This window comes from Mercenaria mercenaria, chromosome 10 (genome assembly GCF_021730395.1).
Source record: "Mercenaria mercenaria strain notata chromosome 10, MADL_Memer_1, whole genome shotgun sequence".
In the NCBI taxonomy this organism is placed as follows: domain Eukaryota; kingdom Metazoa; phylum Mollusca; class Bivalvia; order Venerida; family Veneridae; genus Mercenaria; species Mercenaria mercenaria.
In genome coordinates this window covers 43,994,738-44,012,425 of record NC_069370.1, presented here as the reverse complement: position 1 = coordinate 44,012,425, position 17,688 = coordinate 43,994,738, and the positions used below count along the sequence as shown (strand labels likewise).

Below are 17,688 nucleotides of genomic sequence, written 5' to 3'. Positions count from 1 at the left end.
TATATAAGTAAATATACTAAAACCCGAATATTGTTCTTAGTAGTCATTTTTATATGTTACCATTTCAGGAAACACTGAGTTTGGGTTATTCACCCTTGTTTTTATGAAGGTAATGATATTAAAGATATAACATCTTTCAACAAAATACTTTTAATCATATTTTGTTGTTGTTGGGTTTAACTTCAAAACGACACAACCATAGGTCATATGGCGACTTTTCATGAACAACCAAGGTGTCCCTCCGATGCATGTGTGAAGAAACAACGACCGGATGTAAGGCAGCATGAATGCTTCCTCCCATGAAAAAATTCTACACCCCACTCGAGATATCGAACCCACAAATGTATTTGACTTGGCTAGATATAACACTAGCTGTATGTGTATATAGCTGCTTTCACAGCTAAATGATTTGATGTGACAATCACTTATTAACTGAGCTACCACTTATACATTCATACTGTGGCTCGTTATTCATTTAAGTCTGTACGATTTTAACATAACACATAATACTGTTTATACATATACATATGTTTATTTTGTGTTAACATAGATGCTATTTAGTAACTTTTTGTTCCAGCTTGAAATTTCGACACAATATCCCTTTAAATACGTAAAGTCAACAACTTGACCTATTTTTTCTTCCACTTCACATAACCACTTTCAGCCAGTTGTAAAATCCAATGTGCCAACAGTTACTTTATAGTTGTTTTATGGTAAATCTTACTGAGCATAGCACTATGTACTAAAGTTCTGCATTTAAAATGTGTGTGTTTTTTCATGTAATGAATGTAATGTCCGTGACACTGAAAGTATAACAAATATATAGATGCACAATATAGTTCTGCAACTGTTTGTTGCTAGCTGAATTTATTATGAAACGCAATTCGCGTGTCCTTAGTTGTTTTTTCTTCAGTTTGATATTAACAGCAGCATTTAACTTTTGGTTGTTGTCACTAAAGTCACATCGAAAAAAGAAGTTTATATTGCGACAGAAATTTGGCATTTATCGGAGAGTATTTTATATTCATCTTTGACTATGGGATTACAAACTACAAGGGGCACCGAGACTCAAAAATAGAAGCAAACTAGCTACCTTAAACAAAAACTATCCATCCCTTTTTATATTCACGGAATTACCTTAGACCTTTTTGGTATAAAATAAGATAGGTTATCAATATTTCATCCCTTTTTGGCGTTTACAAATTAAACCAATAAATATTTCAAAAACGTCGAATAATATAATGCTTCATTAAACAAAACAATGCCTCTGATTACAGTGCATATAGCTATTCTAACAACATAAGATAAAGAAAATATGTCATTCGTTTGAAAGATGGAGCAAAGAGAGGGGCAAAGAGACAATTTAATCAATGCGCATCTACCTTACGCACCAAAACGGTTAACCAGTCATTTACAGAGAGAGAAAAATATCATTGTTTGATGATCTGTCACCTAATTCTGTGCATATAAACAAATTAAACGGCAAGATTTTGTTCCATACTGACGTTTTCTTTATGTTAATCTTTCTTTGATAAAAGTGATAAAACTAATGTATAGATCTCTATGGCAAACTCCGCTTAAGGTAGTTTACCGGTAATGATAATCAGCAAATTATGTATTATCATGTGCAAGTTCGGTCTTTTCCGGTAACGTAGCTCATCCGGGTACGTGACCTTCTTATCCAGTCAATGAAACAGACAACAAAGTAGTATGATACCTTACACCCTATTGTAAAATTATGACAAAAAGTTTTTACATTTGTACGGCAGTATCATTTGTTGGATTTTCAAAATTCCTGTTATTGTAGAAACAATAATAATTTATACGGCACTTGACTCTGATCCTTTCATACAGTTACAGAACAAAAAGGGTAACCATAAAGAGACGATACTTTCTGAAGCAGTGATGTCAAAGGTTTTCCGTAACTACATTTGTTAAAATAAATATGACTGAAATATATCTAAAACTACATCGTGTAATACAGTTTGATGATGCCAGTCAAAGACCTACTCCGTCCTGTTAGGTAAAACTGTAAAACTTGGCGTTCACCATACACGCAATCAGTTAATCAGAATTGCTTTTTAATGTTCATAAGTGATCATAAAGAAACACCTGCTAAATTCAGAATGTGACAAATGTTTAAAGTCTCTATGGCAACATATGCAAATTTACAAGAAACCTTATAAGAAATATATCAGTAATGAAAATGCCGCTTCGAACTGCATTTAAAAAGTACAAGTCTGGAATAACCAAAGATAGCCTTTCTTGAATTAGAAAAAGCAGAAAAGTGTTGATGTAGTTTTAGTTTAAACTTTCATCGGCTGACAGTTTTGCATTGGCAATAAAAATGTGATAATGAATTATATTAAAAAATATCAACTCTCAGCTATATAATATCAGACGTAGTATAACATCAAATGCCCGGCAAATGAAAATCACATTTTGTCGAAGCGACTGATAGTCGAAAACTCGTCTGTTATGAGATTCGAGTCTTTCGCTTAGTTGAAATGCTTGCCATATATGGAACTGCATTTAAACAATAAAACAAACCACTTTGTGCCCTTATCAACTTCAGCTGACAAAGTCGTCCAATGGTAACACTGACTACGATACGGGGACTTTTGAGTTCAAGGTCCCCGCACCTCGAAATAATATTAGCTCATACTATTACCGTCGGCGGCTATAAATTAAGCTACCTTATCCAATTGTATGCTCTACAGAATTATTGATTTTTCAAGTGTAAAAAAAAAGGTTTCGCAGCTTCTGACTCAATCGACTGTTATATATAGACAACTGCATTATTTATATTTCTATATTTCCACTGACTCTGGTTTCTCTTACAGATATTCTTCAGAAATATTTAGTAACACGACTTCTTATTTAGGATTCAAAAGTAAAACATATCATACAGCTTAATTAATAGAATTAGCAAAAAAAACTGTCCTCCTTACTAGTTTAATTAGAAGGCCATTAATTAATCACTTACTATTAATGTTTCAATATAATAATGGACAAGTTCAGTCCAGGTGATTATCATCAACCAATATTTTAAGATGAGAAATAAAGACATTTGATATAAACGGATTATGATACTTGACCCAAACAGCGTAATATTGGTATCAACGCCATAACCTTCTATTTTAATCAGTAATGCACGTTCATTAAAGTCTAATGCTTAACTTGCGTGCATTTTTACGGCTTTTAAAATACATCGTACTTAAGTAAATGTTTGTATTTAATTTGATCTGAATCTGTAATGGTCTTTAAGAACGGCTGCGATACAATTAACAGGATCGTTACTATTTTGAATTGAGTACCAAGATATACTTTTTCTTTTCAGATTTTTTTTACCATTGTGGAAATTGTATGATTCCTATTATAACTAATATATGTGTTTTAATATACATGTATCAGCTGTTACTTGATTTTATGCTATTATTTCGAATATTTGTTTGGAAATAAAGAACCTAGTATAGTCCAATTTTCTTTGCCTAAACTAGATTATTTGTACTATGGAATTATGTATACTGTATTGTTCATAAGGCAATGAGTACTGTTTATAAGGCAGTGAGAATATGTGTTTTGTACTGTTTACATGATCTTATATGTATCTCTAACATTTACCCTAAAAATAATTCTAATGTCATGTTATATAATTGATAGTTAATTTAAGTATAATAAGAGAAAACGAAATCTAAACTACGCTTTAAAATATGCAATTTGACACATAAAAAGTGCAAAAACATACCTGACAAAGTGTTGTTAAAATATATTTGAATAAAAGAATGAAATATTCAATTTATGTCTAAATGAATTTTATTATTTCAGGGGCAAAAATATTGGTATTAAGATTAAGCCATTTAGACAATTAAGCACCTTTTTTATATATAAAATTCATGTTTGTAACAGTGTGAATATGGCAACCAGATGATAAAAGTTTTCTGAATTTACTAAGGTCCTAGGAATATTTTAATGGATCTACACATAAATAATGTCAAAACCAATATAAGTCTTACAACAGTTTTGTATAGAAGCAGCACGTTAAATATTTTAGAGAAATTATCACACAACAGCCGATTTAAAATGTGACGCTTTCTAGATTTCTCTTAGATTTACTCTCTAATACCATGTTTTTCGTAAAATAAATCAGGCATTTATTTTCATATATTATAAGCTATATGGCTAGGTGCTTGCATTCTACTATGATTAACTTCTTACTCTTGATATATGTCGCATTTTCTAAAACAAATTCTTATTCAATTAAGCAGTTCCTGTCTTATCAGAAATATTATAATAACAAGAAAGTTTCCTGACAATACACAGTGCAACTTCTTACATAATTTGTAACATTGCATAGTTGTGCAAAAATTAAAATACAATAAAAAGTAAATGGCACTTTTCAAAGCTTTTTTTATGGAATCCAAGAGATATTTAATGTTAATTCACTGACCTTATCATTCCTCGCCGTCCAATTCTGTTTTCACCTGCCTGAGCAATCAATTTAAACAGATATTCTGCGTTCCGCGTGCTACGTTTATACACTCGGAAGGGTTGTTACAAAAATTAGCAAGAACTTGTTTATTTTTAACCTACGTTCAAAATTAAATACAAAATTATGCACTATCTGACCGTGTATGAGTCTTTACAAAATAACCCGCTATATCATCTTGAGGAGATCTTAATTGTAGACATTTATGCTTACATATTTCTTTTAAATACTCTTGACAAAAATAATTCCATATCAGGGCCTTATGATACAACCCGTGAAAAATATTTAAATTTGGTATTTTCCCGGAAATGTGGGGGAAAAAAGCGGTCGGGAATTTGTTAAATAAAAGTAGGAAGTTGTGGCCACAAATCACTCAGTATTGACGTTTTCTTACTTCAAAATATATTTGAAGTATATATTTCTCGCATACTAAGCAGTGTCATCAAAAAGTTGTATCCAATTAAATGTTATTTTATGACTAAAATAACTTCAAATACTACAGTATTTTTTGCATTGACATGATAAGGTTAACTTCAACATTATCGCTCAATTTTATTCATTTTAGATTATAATAGACAGGTAATATTACATAGTAGCTAATAAGCTGAGCTCTAACAATGGAGAAATACATTATGGCAATATTTCTGATTGATAAAACCAAAGACTTTCCACAAACTAAGTGAGATTCGTATGGACGAACTCGAATCAAGATCGGATACGGCATGAGATCGGTTGTAGCTTTTGCAAATGACATTAAGACAGCACTTACAGATTTCCTCTTTCACTTCATTAAATCTTTCGATGAGTTCATCAAATTCCCTAACATACATGAGAAGATAGCATTAGTCTTCCTCTTTAACTTCATTGACTCTTTCGATGAGTTCGTCAAATTCCCTAACATACATGAGAAGATAGCATTAGTCTTCCTCTTTCACTTCATTGACTCTTTCGATGAGTTCGTCAAATTCCCTAACATACATGAGAAGATAGCATTAGTCTTCCTCTTTCACTTCATTGACTCTTTCGATGAGTTCGTCAAATTCCCTTACATACATGAGAAGACAGCATTAGTCTCGTTAAGAAACATACATGCTCCCTAGCATCAGAGGAGTCTTTTTATAGTAAAATTGAATGGAATCTATAACTCGAAAGTATCCGAAAATGTAACAACGTCGACTCCAACTACATAAGACTTTTAAGAGCCGCCACATGTTGCTATGATAATCAATAAAATCTATAAGAATATCTGTTAGATGCTTAGGACGCAAGCAAGCAAAATAATAGCAGATTCAGCCTGACTGAGGCATTGACATGTGTAATGCACCTGTCAATATTTTGCCCGCCCGGGGGGGGGGGGGGCGGCGGGCATACACGGGGCTTTAGACAGAAGACCATTCCCGACAGGCGGGAATTTGACAAACATTTGATGTACCAACCAGGCTCTAGGGTGGGATTTAGACAAAAAAGGTTGTCCCTAGGGTGGGGATTTAGACAACAAAATTTTTGAAATTTCAAATTCCCCCGGGTCGGCCCGCCGCCCCCCTGGGCGGGCAAAATATTGACAGGTGCATAAACATTGAAGGGACTCAATCATATCAAAATACATGAAAATATAAAAACAATTAGCGTTTTTTTCTTCTCCGTCTTTTTTTATTATTTATTTTTATTTGTTTTTGTGGCCGCCATTCTGCACTTAAAGACTACTATTGTGGCTGTCAATTAAGTTTATAAGAAGATCATTTGTAAGCATAGAATGGAATCCAGTAGATCAATAGGAGTTTCAGTTTGATTGAGCCTGTCCACTAGAGGTAATAAGCACCGGATAAAGTTTAACCCTTTTATACAATTGATACCATGGTCCAAAAGGACCGGAACATCTAACAACACTACGTCCAAGTATTTGGAGAGAATTTTTACGGCTATTTAAGACTGCTTTCGTGATATACAACTTTGAATGCACAGAAAGAAACCAAGAACAACAGCTTATGTTTCAGTCAGTGTCAGGAATCAGTCCGTCCATTTTTTCTAAAGTGATATCGGAACGATATTAAAACCCATGATGGTCCGATGTCGGCCTGATATATTGTTCTTTGTACATGCTGTATTCTAATAGTTCCGTGAAATTGGTATCAAAGTTTAATAGATATAAAGTCAGCTTTTACAAAACTCACAGGTTGCAATGTAATATGTAAATGTTTATGTCGGGAATCCTTCGTTTGCGCGCTGTATATTAAATTACGAATAATTGAATGTACGTGTAAACTAAATATATGATCAGTCGATACCCTGGAGCATCTTTATACATAAAGATCTTAACGCACAACGCTGTAGATGATATTTGCTTATAATATATAAGATTTCCTTGTTTGATGTGCGGCAGACCACAAACACGTTGCTTCAGACTTATCAGCCAGTAACTTGCACACATTTATTTCTTCATCAAACAGGTCAATGCCATATTTGTACCAGATCAGAAAGAAAAAACCTATGTACATGTCAATCGCGCATTTCTCACCTAATAAACTCCTAGTCTGATATATTATACACGTGTGCGTTAGAATGTGTATATGCAACATAAAAGTGCAAAGTGAATTAAGATAAACAATACAAATGTGTACCACTGCAAGATTCCAATCCAGAATCGTTTCTAAGATTATTTTCATTCATTATTTCGAGTTTTATTGTATAACTGTGAATACTACACATAATTTTTGGTTGCGGGTTTACCCCGCTACCAATGTTACAAGTGTATTTCTGACAATCATATAGCATATTTATTTGATTCCTAATTACACCCAAAGGTTGTTAATGTGCTACACAAAATAGTCCCATTCATGAGCAATGCGGATGAATTATCAATGATCAAGCAGTTCTTATTTAACCTGTTTCCATTCACACTGACCATTTAGACTATATAAGATCTATAAATGGTAAGGTATTCCAGCCCATGGTCACATTACTTATTTTCAGCTGACAATTTAGATAAGTTCATGTAAGGTCAGGCAGAGTTCATCTTAGAAATAAGGCACATTTGTATTTGTTTCTCATACATGTATATTTATAGATTGGCATTTAAACAGATAATAAATCTACCAAAACCCGCAACCATCAGACGTCTCAAGGCTTTGATTTTGTTTGTTTACGTTTCGCCTTACATATTCACGTTGCCGCGTCGTCTAGACCGGAACTTGATTAGAGAAATTCAAAGTTTTTCTCCTCTAACTTTGATGAAAGCATAAAATATGCGGGGTGTCTCTGTGATAAAAAGTATTGGGACAATATCACACAAAGGAAGATAAATTACCATTTGTTCAAAATGCATAGCACCAACCGAACTGTGCGTTTTAGGTGAGAAATGCACACTTGAAAGGGGTTAGTACATTTTCCCGTTCATGACCATGGTTCTTATAGTGTACCAAGGGGTAGGGTACAACATGAACAGTGGCCTTTTCTTTCTGATCTGGTGCCAGTAATGTTAAACACACCAGATCATAAAATTCAAAGTACTGTTTGAATTAGATGATAACAAGTCAGCATAATCGTACTTATAGTATAGTTTGACAAACAGCCATGCCCGAAACAATATCCGGAAGGGGTGGGGGTATTCCTCTACCATAAAATCCAGAGAAGTCGCCATATGACTTAAATTGGGCCGGCGTGACTCTTAACCTATCCAAAAACAAAACAAGTGCGAATCCAGCAAATTTTCTCAGGGGTATCCGACCGAACCCTTACTATGACAAACGTGTTTAATACTCTAAATAATTTGTTGATGTTTTTGTGGATGTTAGCCGTTTACAAGTACGGGGTTGTTAATATTTTTTTGTTGAACAGGCTGAAATAGAGAAGTAGGCGACAAGCTAGGAGGAGGGGGGCGGGGTCCGGGGGCATGCATTTTGAAGTTTAGCACTTCATTTCCTGCATTCTTGGGCATCTTATGAGCATTTAAGAACACCTTTTCCACTCCAATTTTATTTTCACATTTTCATCATAGAGATTTGAGTATATATGCAAATGTTCAACTTGTGCGAGTGTGTAGTACAATTTGGGTGTATATATAAAGCAGCATCGAAGCTGCTCTTATTAGGTTAGAGGACTTGTTGTGTTATGTGCACGCTCGTTTGTGTTGCTAGGCGCTTTGTTGTAACTGGTCTGGGAATAGTTCTACTTATATATCTATAACTGATACTTAATATGTTTTTTAAAACTCTTCACTTTAAGGTATCCGGTCCACAAATAAGCAATAAAATCTGCAAAAAAGATCTTTTGGAAGCAAAGAATGTAACCAAGAAGAATAATAGCAGACTCGGTTTGATTGAGTCTGTTCATGAGAAATGATGAAATGTGCAACACCTCTCACGCCCCAGTGGAACTCTATTACACATATATTGAATGGACTCCATGAGCAAGTTCTATATGAAAGTGCTATTAAAATATATCAAATATTGATGCCTGGTAAGCTGATGTAAATTTGATATCATTTGAAAGAGTATTGTCTACTGAAAAAATATAAATTACACGACAAAATATGTTATTTTCAATGATACTTCAACAGAACTCCAGTTATAACAGTGTTCGCAGTCAAAAAAAAACTGACGGAAGTGATTCGTGCATATTATTTATGGTCATCTTATTTACTAATTCTTGTTCAGCCGACACAACTCTCTCAAATAATGCAAAAAAACCCAAAAAACAAACAAAACAAAAACAACAAAAAACATGGGGTCACCAGGCTTCGAAATATTATCTATTTGAATTCTATGCTTCCAAAAGGATCTTTGCACATTTTTAACAGACAAGAAAATTAAGATGTGTACATAGCATACGACACAATTTAACCTGTTACATTTGCTTTTTATTTTGAGATTTTTTATATGATTCTCCTATTATACTTGAAGTTGTTTTCATGATCTGGCAATAGGACCAAAGTTGCAACATTAAAAGTGGCTGCCATTTGCAAAATTGCAAATGAATGAAAAATATCTCGCGCTAAACAATCAAACCTTGCTTAAATACTTTAACAATTGAAGTAATTCATATTAAAACAAAATACAATATTGCGTGTGATTGTATAACTATCCGGTATTTAATGGTTTTATTGAAAAACAAGAATATGACAAGAAATTAAAGACCTCAAGCGGAAGCGACATTTGTCACATTTGCTGCCATAGAAACCATATTTGATTTTAATGGGCCTGCATATTATTCAAATAACTACCATATATATGAACAAAGTTTCCTGAAAATCCCATGAAATTTAAAAAAATAACATAGGATCTATCTTTTGTGACTTACGGACAGACAGATAAGACAAAACTGTACGATGTGCATATTTCCATATTGCATTCTTCTTATATCTTAGATTTCAAGAATAAAATCTCTTTCACTTATACAGTTTTGACAGAATCGACTTACTGGCGAACAAATGGTTTGGACAGACAAGCAAACAGAAAAAATAAAATGGTGTGTATATTTATCAGACTGCCTTCTAAACATGTACAAAATTTAGTGAAAAAAGCGTCTACTTTCAAGTTAAGATACACTTTTTGTCTTGGACTACTAGTTGCACTAGCAACCACATATGTTATTGGTCCAATCATGTAGGTTTTTAGCAATTTAGTACATAAAAATATTACATGTACATGTTTTTAATAAGGATAGTTTATTTTAAACTTCAGCCATTATTGTCCCGTGTCCACATCGATATTACAATGTCATATAAACTTATCAAATGTTATATAAGATTTTAACAGTGTGTTATGATTGAGGATGCTATTGGGTATCACTGTATATAACCAAATTATATATTCATAAAACATTAATCAAAGTAGTATAATGTTACATAATGAATGTACCAAATTAAATTTATATTTTTTTGATAGTAAGATAAGAAGTATAGAGTTTTATCAACTCACAGCATTTCAATAAAATATAAAAGAGCACTGTGTCATGCAGGCAAAACTCATGCAGGCAAAGCTTCGAATGTAAAAGCTAATGTTTGCGAGTAAATGATACTTTGACCTTGATGTATACGAACGCATTTCTATGTCATGTCTTTTTCAAATACACAAATGTCATCATAATATAATTGTTATGTTGGCAAAAGTTAAATATTTCACAAAGATTAAAAACTACATGTATTGATCCTCTGATGGAACAGGTGGGGAAGCCATCCAGCTGGCTTATGGAAGGTTGTTGGTTCTACCAACGTGTCCGCCCGTGATGAAATAATGCACGGAGGGGCACCTGGGGTCTTCCTCCACCATCAAAGCTGGAATGTCGCCATATGACCTGAATTGTTTCGTTGCGACGTTAAACCCAACAGAACAAACAAACAAACTGACGAACATTAAATAATGCCTCTGATCATGCCAAAGAAACAAGAGTGAGTTTCGTATATTAAAACAATACTCTTGGCCATACTCCAAACAAACCACTTTGTGCCAACTAAAATATTTTTTAATATAAAGACAACTCCGTTGACCAAGCTACGAACGAAACAGGGTATCAATGCCCTTGATCATGCTGCAAACGAAATAGGTTTGTACCAAATATAAGAATTTCTAATATCAAAACAATGCCACTGGTCATGCTCCAAACTAACGGTAAATTTCTGATATTAGAATTGCCCCTGATCGTGTTAAAAATAGAAATGGTGAATTTCTGACATCAGATTAATGCCGTTGACAATGCTTCGAACAAAACAGGTTTGTATAGATGTGGAAATTTTAGAAATCGTGTTCAACATCACGAAACTTGAATACATTTCTTTAGAGTTTTCTACTATATGGACAGTACACCTCATTATTAATCATAATATGATTGATCGGTTCTTTGTAAATAACCTCGAGAGAAAAAAAGAAATCTGCACCGCTCATAGCTAATAACTGTGACTCGCTTTGTTATAATAAACTATATGGTCCAATAATCTCACTTTAAAATTCATTTTCAGCATGTATTGTTGTTTTAAGTAAAACTGAAGTAAATCTGCAAAAACATACACAACGTTTAACGTATTCTGCAGCTGATTACTTCTTTTTACGGGGCATCTTTTTACTACTTTTAGGCATTTTGATATAAAAAATTCATTCCATGATATCATACATGATATCAAAAAGCATTCTTATTTTCTTATATATAGACTTTGATCTTTTGATACCAAAACTTCTTTTTTCATATTTACAATTTTTAATTGATATCAAGAACCACTAATCCTTTTGGGATACCATTTTTTATCTGAAAATCGTTTCTTGATATCAAAAGAGAAATGAAATCATTTTGATATCAAGAAATCAAACAATTTCTTGATATCACGAAATTGAACATCTTGATATCAAGAAACTAAATTGTTCTACATTTAACCGCACTATAACCAGAAAATCCCTACTGTTTTTAACTTGATCATTCGGTATTCGGTATAGTTCTTCAGTTTCATTCACATTTACAGTCCTGGTTCGAACCTAGCGTGCAAAAATAGAAAATTCATGATAAAATGTGTAGCAAAAGAGGGATTCGAACCCAGGGTCTCGAAATATCGTCTCGATGCTTTGCCGCCTGAGCATCAAGTTCGCTTAATTGTCCCGAAAATTGTTAACCTTTAGCCTGCTAAATTTCTAAAATACAAGTGTTAAGGGTAAGCAATAGAATATATGTAAATAATTAATATTTAGTTTAGTTTATGAGGCTTAAAGTTTGTTTTTGGACAGATATTCACTGAAAGAGTGTTTCAGACAGTTTCGGGTCTTTATAGACAACAATCAAAGGCTCAAAAATGCCATGATGGTCTGATTTAAAATAGTTAATCAGTACACTTTTGTTGCATAACCAATATTTATTAAAACTCTGAAAGTTAGACTTTAAATATTGAACTTCCCATTGCTGTGCTAATTGCAGATATACATGAATATAACTTGGCTGAGCTACTGCTTTGGAGTGTACCTTCATGAATCAACCCAGTCTGTGCTAATGTAACAATAATGGTGTCAAAAGAAATCTTGAATTTTTAACTCTTAAGTGTCAGACTTCAGACACGGATGAATATGGGCCCTGTTCAGAAGATCACTCTCCTAGGTTATAAAACCTAGTTTGCAGACCGGTCTGAGAAAGCAACCTTATCATTTTTCAACGTCCAGGTCACCAACCCATACACAAAAACAAACAATCAAATGGATTGCATTTAAACTAAGTTTTCAGACTTGGGACCTGGAAACAGTTATCAAACGTTATTACCATCAATCTGTTAAAACATTTTGAATAGAAATACGTTTGAAATAATTCTTAACTTGCACTGCGGCTGCGTATATGGTTCTGAGCTACATGGTCATTATGAATTTGAACAGAAATGTAGCAAGGTGGCAATTTATACACAAGCCGTACGCCTGCTTAAACATATGAAGAAAAACATAATTTTTATGATGCTTGTATTTGAAAATATAATTGAAAGAAAAAATATAATAAGTTCCAAAGTCACTATCGTTTGGTCGTTTCCATGGTCTGTCTCAGGGCGGTCACTCCCGGTTTCATAATAGTTTGAGGTCCATCTTGTCCATTTTGGTCTATCCTGTCAATGGACAATTTATAAGTTAGAGTGTTACATTTTAAAGCAGGTTTAAACGTATTTTATTCGTCGTTATCATACGCATGTTATATAATACAAAATAATTGTACATGTATCAAACGAAATGCATCGAACTGGAAGCAAGATGCTTATATAAGTTCTATCCTATGTTTTAGTTTGTAGTTCGAATAAATAATTTGTTGTGTGTGGTGCCCATCAACGTTTATTTGTGGACATAAAGCAGTTTAATGGCTTTATAATTTACTAATATGCACAATTATTATTATTATTATTATTATTATTATTATTATTATTATCATCATCGTCATCTCCATCACCATCGTTATTTTCATTGACACCAACACCATCTTCAACACCACTATTCAAATATTAAAGACCTTATGCCAATACTTTATTTCTCTATTAACCTGACCCTTGCCGTACCTATAGCCTCCACCATCATTCAAAGAACCAAAAAGCACCTGAATTATCAGGATGAACACAAATCCTGCCAATTAATAAAACACAAAAAAATGATATTTCTTAAAATCTGAACCTATATCATTTCTAAACTCACATTTATTAATAAACATTTAAATCCTTGTAACCAGTGTCATAGCTATCACCGCCATGTCCGTAATCGTTGCCATAACTGTCATAATATTTTCCTTTACTTTTCCCCTTTCCTCCATGTCCGTAATCGTTGCCATAGCTGTTATCATATTTTCCATTACTTTTCCCCTTTCCTCCATGCCCATAACTGTAGCCTCCCCCTCCATTTAGAGATCCGAACAGAATCTCGATAATGAAGATAAAAACAAATACTGAAATATGAAATAAGGGCAATTTTAGACAACATATTACAGAGAACTTGGCACTGACATCGAAGATCGAAGATCGAAAATCGAAATTAAATTTCTAGCCAGCTTTAAATTTCGAGCCAGCTTGAAGATCGAATTCAACATTGAAAATCAATTTCGTGCTAACTTTTAACATCTAGCCAGCTCGAAGATCGAAATTCCAGATAGAATTTCGAGCTGGAATTGAATTTCGAGCCAGCTCGAAGATCGAAATTCAGATTTTCAAAAAGTTGAATATCGAGCTGGGGTTGAATTTCGAGCCAGCTCGAAGATCGATATTCAGATTTTCAAAAAGTTGAATATCGAAATTCAGCCCCAGCTCGAAATTCAATTTTTTGAAAATCTGGATATTGATCTTCGAGCTGGCTCGAAATTCAACCCCAGCTCGAAATTCAACTTTTTGAAAATCTGATATCGATCTTCGAGCTGGCTCGAAATTCAACCACAGCTCGAAATTCAACTTTTTGAACATCTGAATATCGATCTTCGAGCTGGCTCGAATTTCAACCCCCAGCTCGTAATTCAACTTTTTGAAAATCTGCATATCGATCTTCTAGCTGGCTCGAAATTCAACCCCAGCTCGACATTCAACTTTTTGAAAATCTGAATATCGATCTTCGAGCTGGCTCGAAATTCAACCCCAGCTCGAAATTCAACTTTTTGAAAATCTGAATTTCGATCTTCGAGCTGGCTCGAAATTCAACCCCAGCTCGAAATTCTATCTTAAATTTCGATCTTCGAGCTGGCTAGAAGTTAAACGTTAGCACAAAATTGATATTCAATGTTGAATTTCGATCTTCGAGCTGGCTCGAAGTTTAAAGCTGGCTAGAAATTTAATTTCGATTTTCGATCTTCGATGTCAGTGCCAACTTCTCGATGCTAATTTAAACATGATGTTTATGCTAAATTTACCAATAACTTACCTCACCTAAATATGGTATTGATGCCCATCTTGAAATAAGGCAAGGCAAATTATAGACAAATGGTAAACACGAATACTAAGATTTGAAATAAAAGTCAGTTTAGATTAAAATAGGGTATAATTAAATCACAGAATGTATATGAATAATAAGGCAACAATTAGACAACAGAGGTATATGAAAACTGAAAATAAAGATTAACAAAAGTTAAGCCACTATATGAATTCTATACTTGAATCAGAAATAAGATAGATAATTAGAAATACAGAAATGTGCAATTAAAAACCACATTTCAGTTAAAAAATGAATATTCAAATTTTGCAGCAGAGCAAACACAAAGGCATGGAACTGAAAAGAAAATGACATCAAAATATATCAATCTGAGTAATAAAAATTAATGCGAATACTTAATTGGGCCAGCTGACTTCAAATTTTTACGAGACAATTCGCTTACAAAAATTACTAAAAGGGTTTTTGCCAAATAATTCGCATGTAAAAATAACTTAAAAGACCTTTGCCACGCAATGAGAATGTTACTTTGAAGGCCTTTGCCAGCAATTCATATGAAGGATTTCATGCAAAGAATCAACCGCAAAGACTAAAATCAGAAAATTATATGAATTTAAGCTTACAGAATATAAGCATGCCGAACAGTCCCCCGAACCCTCCGCCTCCGCCATATCCATATCCGCCTCCGCCGTACCCTACCGTACTCCCATAGCTGTATCCGTACGGCTGATAGTAGTTACCACAGGCAACCGTTATGAAACATGATAGACTGAGTGTTCCGATGGTAAACAGCCTCATTGTGTAATCTGTTGTATTAAGAGTATTGTAGTATTTTTTTCTTATTTTCTAGCTTCAAAAATTGGGACGTTATAATTGATCAACTAGGCAAACCCAAAGGTTTTTACCATAAAAGACCTAAGCCTATTATATAGTTTTATAACTAATCAAATATCAACACTATCATCATCATCATCATCATCATTATATTCTTTACATGACTATTATTGATTTACTATTATTATTATTATTATTATTATTGTAGTTATTACTACTACTACTACTTTTGTGATTATTGTTCTCAGCATTATTATTGTAGTTGTTTTAATTATTATTATTATTATTATTATTATTATTATTATTATTATTATTATATAATTTTGCAATTAATAGCACGAGACGTTGAGCAAATGTTCTTTAATACGATTTACAATTAAATTCGTTTATTTCACACAATGTCGCGATATCATGACATAATAAAGTTTAATAAAGTTTAATATAAAAGTTACTCTTTTTATCTGTAACGATTCAGTAATATTGACAATATAGCAATTATTTTATAGCATTAAGTTCTGAAACATGTACCAAATTCATATGATATTTTTGATATTCATGATCATTCTGAAGCATCAAAATTTTGCAACAGTACACAATATCTTTATGACACGCAAATGCTAACGATATTGCTCATTAATGATAATAATAATAAATATTAATCCATTTAATGTTTATAAAAAGGGCAGTATTGAAGCAAACCATTAACTAAAAATTATGATGCATTAAATCTGTACATAAATTATGTAAATTGCCATCATTAAAATAAACTAATTATGAATCTTACCTGACGGCTCCGACAAGGTGCAAAGGACTGAAATATTCTCAAGTATATATGGTTTTACAAATGTCGCCATAAAGTCTTATGTTGGTAAACAGTTGTTTACTGTGCCCGTATTATTATGACATGTGATGTTTATAAATTAAAAAAAGAGGAAATTATAACTGTTTCCGGCATGTTTATAATCAGACCACTTAATAAATTATACAATACCTAAAATTAGTTTGCACAAATTGATGTTTTACGAGTTTCCCGTACTTTGACTCAGTGGTGTCATTTTTTGTGGTCCTTTTGGGATCACGAAGTACACTCATTTTACTGTTACAGAATTCTGCTTACGCCGATGCTAGGTGACGTAAGTGGTGTTGAACATTTCGTTACCTCTCATGAACAGACTCAACCAAACGGAATTCTTTTGTTATGTTGGTTGCGTTCTATGCTATCAAATGGATCTTTGCACATTTTTAACAGACATTTTTATATACGTTACTATAAATAGTAACAAAAAAGCCGTTTAAAACGGTCATTACGGCCTCTATTGACGAAGCCATAATGGCGCAGTGCGCCTCACAAGCCATAATCATAATGGCCCCGGGTGACCGGAACGTCAGCGCGTTCTGAGGTTGACGTCATGTAACAATGTCATTATGGAAGGTGAAAGGGTGCTGAATCATTTTCAGATCAATTGACAAATATTGATGGCAATGTTGATGAAACAATGAATGCAAATGATGCTTAGGTCCTATAAGTTTGTAGAAAAAAAATATGTAAAATGAATATTCCAAGATGAATATGAAGCAAAGGTATATAATAAAAAGGTCAATAAACGGCTGGTTGTGCCTTCTAGCTAAAATAGCACACCTAGTTTCATAATGGCCCTAGGGCAATTATGAGACTAGGTGTGCCATTATGGCAAGAAGGCACAACCAAGTCGTATATTAACCTCTCAAGAAACGTGAACATAGCATACGACATAACTTAACCTGTTACATTTGCTTTGTTTTTGAGATTTTTAATACGATTCTCCTATCATACTTAAATTTGTTTTCATGATCCGGCAATGGGACCAAAGTTGCAACAATGGAAAGGCTGCCATTTGCAAACTTGCAAATGAATGAAAAAATATCTCGCGCTAAACAATTAAAACTTGCTTAAATACTTAAACAATTGAAGTAATTCTTATAGGATTTGTGCCAAAACTTGTTATGACATTTTAAACAGAAGACAGTTTTATCTATGTA

At 33.3% G+C, this 17,688-nt stretch overlaps 2 protein-coding genes across 4 annotated transcripts in view; both read right to left on the bottom strand.

Annotated features, from left to right (window-relative positions):
* LOC123561778 (uncharacterized) overlaps positions 1-4,690 on the bottom strand; it is a 48,599-nt gene extending 43,909 nt beyond the window's left edge. Inside the window, exon 1 of one of the 3 annotated variants that reach the window (XM_045354378.2) lies at positions 4,451-4,690. The gene's annotated coding sequence lies outside the window, so the exon portion shown is untranslated. The remainder of the gene's footprint in view (positions 1-4,450) is intronic. The other 2 variants (XM_053552936.1, XM_053552938.1) reach the window with 2 other exon arrangements.
* An 8,206-nt stretch (positions 4,691-12,896) lies between these two features.
* On the bottom strand, positions 12,897-16,597 carry LOC123560365 (uncharacterized). Its single transcript, XM_045352562.2, has 4 exons — positions 16,454-16,597; positions 15,459-15,641; positions 13,624-13,870; positions 12,897-13,049 (listed from the first exon to the last, which is right to left on the bottom strand). The coding sequence occupies exons 1-3, from the start codon at positions 16,521-16,523 to the stop codon at positions 13,629-13,631; spliced, it is 495 nt and encodes a 164-aa protein (XP_045208497.2). The 5' UTR covers positions 16,524-16,597; the 3' UTR covers positions 12,897-13,049; positions 13,624-13,628.
* Between the last annotated feature and the right edge of the window lie 1,091 nt (positions 16,598-17,688).

Bases quoted from the DNA above. Each gene is read 5' to 3' on its own strand.
- LOC123560365 (XM_045352562.2), bottom strand. From the start codon at position 16,523: ATGGCGACATTTGTAAAACCATATATACTTGAGAATATTTCAGTCCTT. The intron at 15,642-16,453 runs GTAAGATTCATA...TTAATACAACAG, and splicing joins CACCTTGTCGGAGCCGTCAG to ATTACACAATGAGGCTGTTT. The intron at 13,871-15,458 runs GTAAGCTTAAAT...TTCATATTTCAG, and splicing joins GTTCGGCATGCTTATATTCT to TATTTGTTTTTATCTTCATT.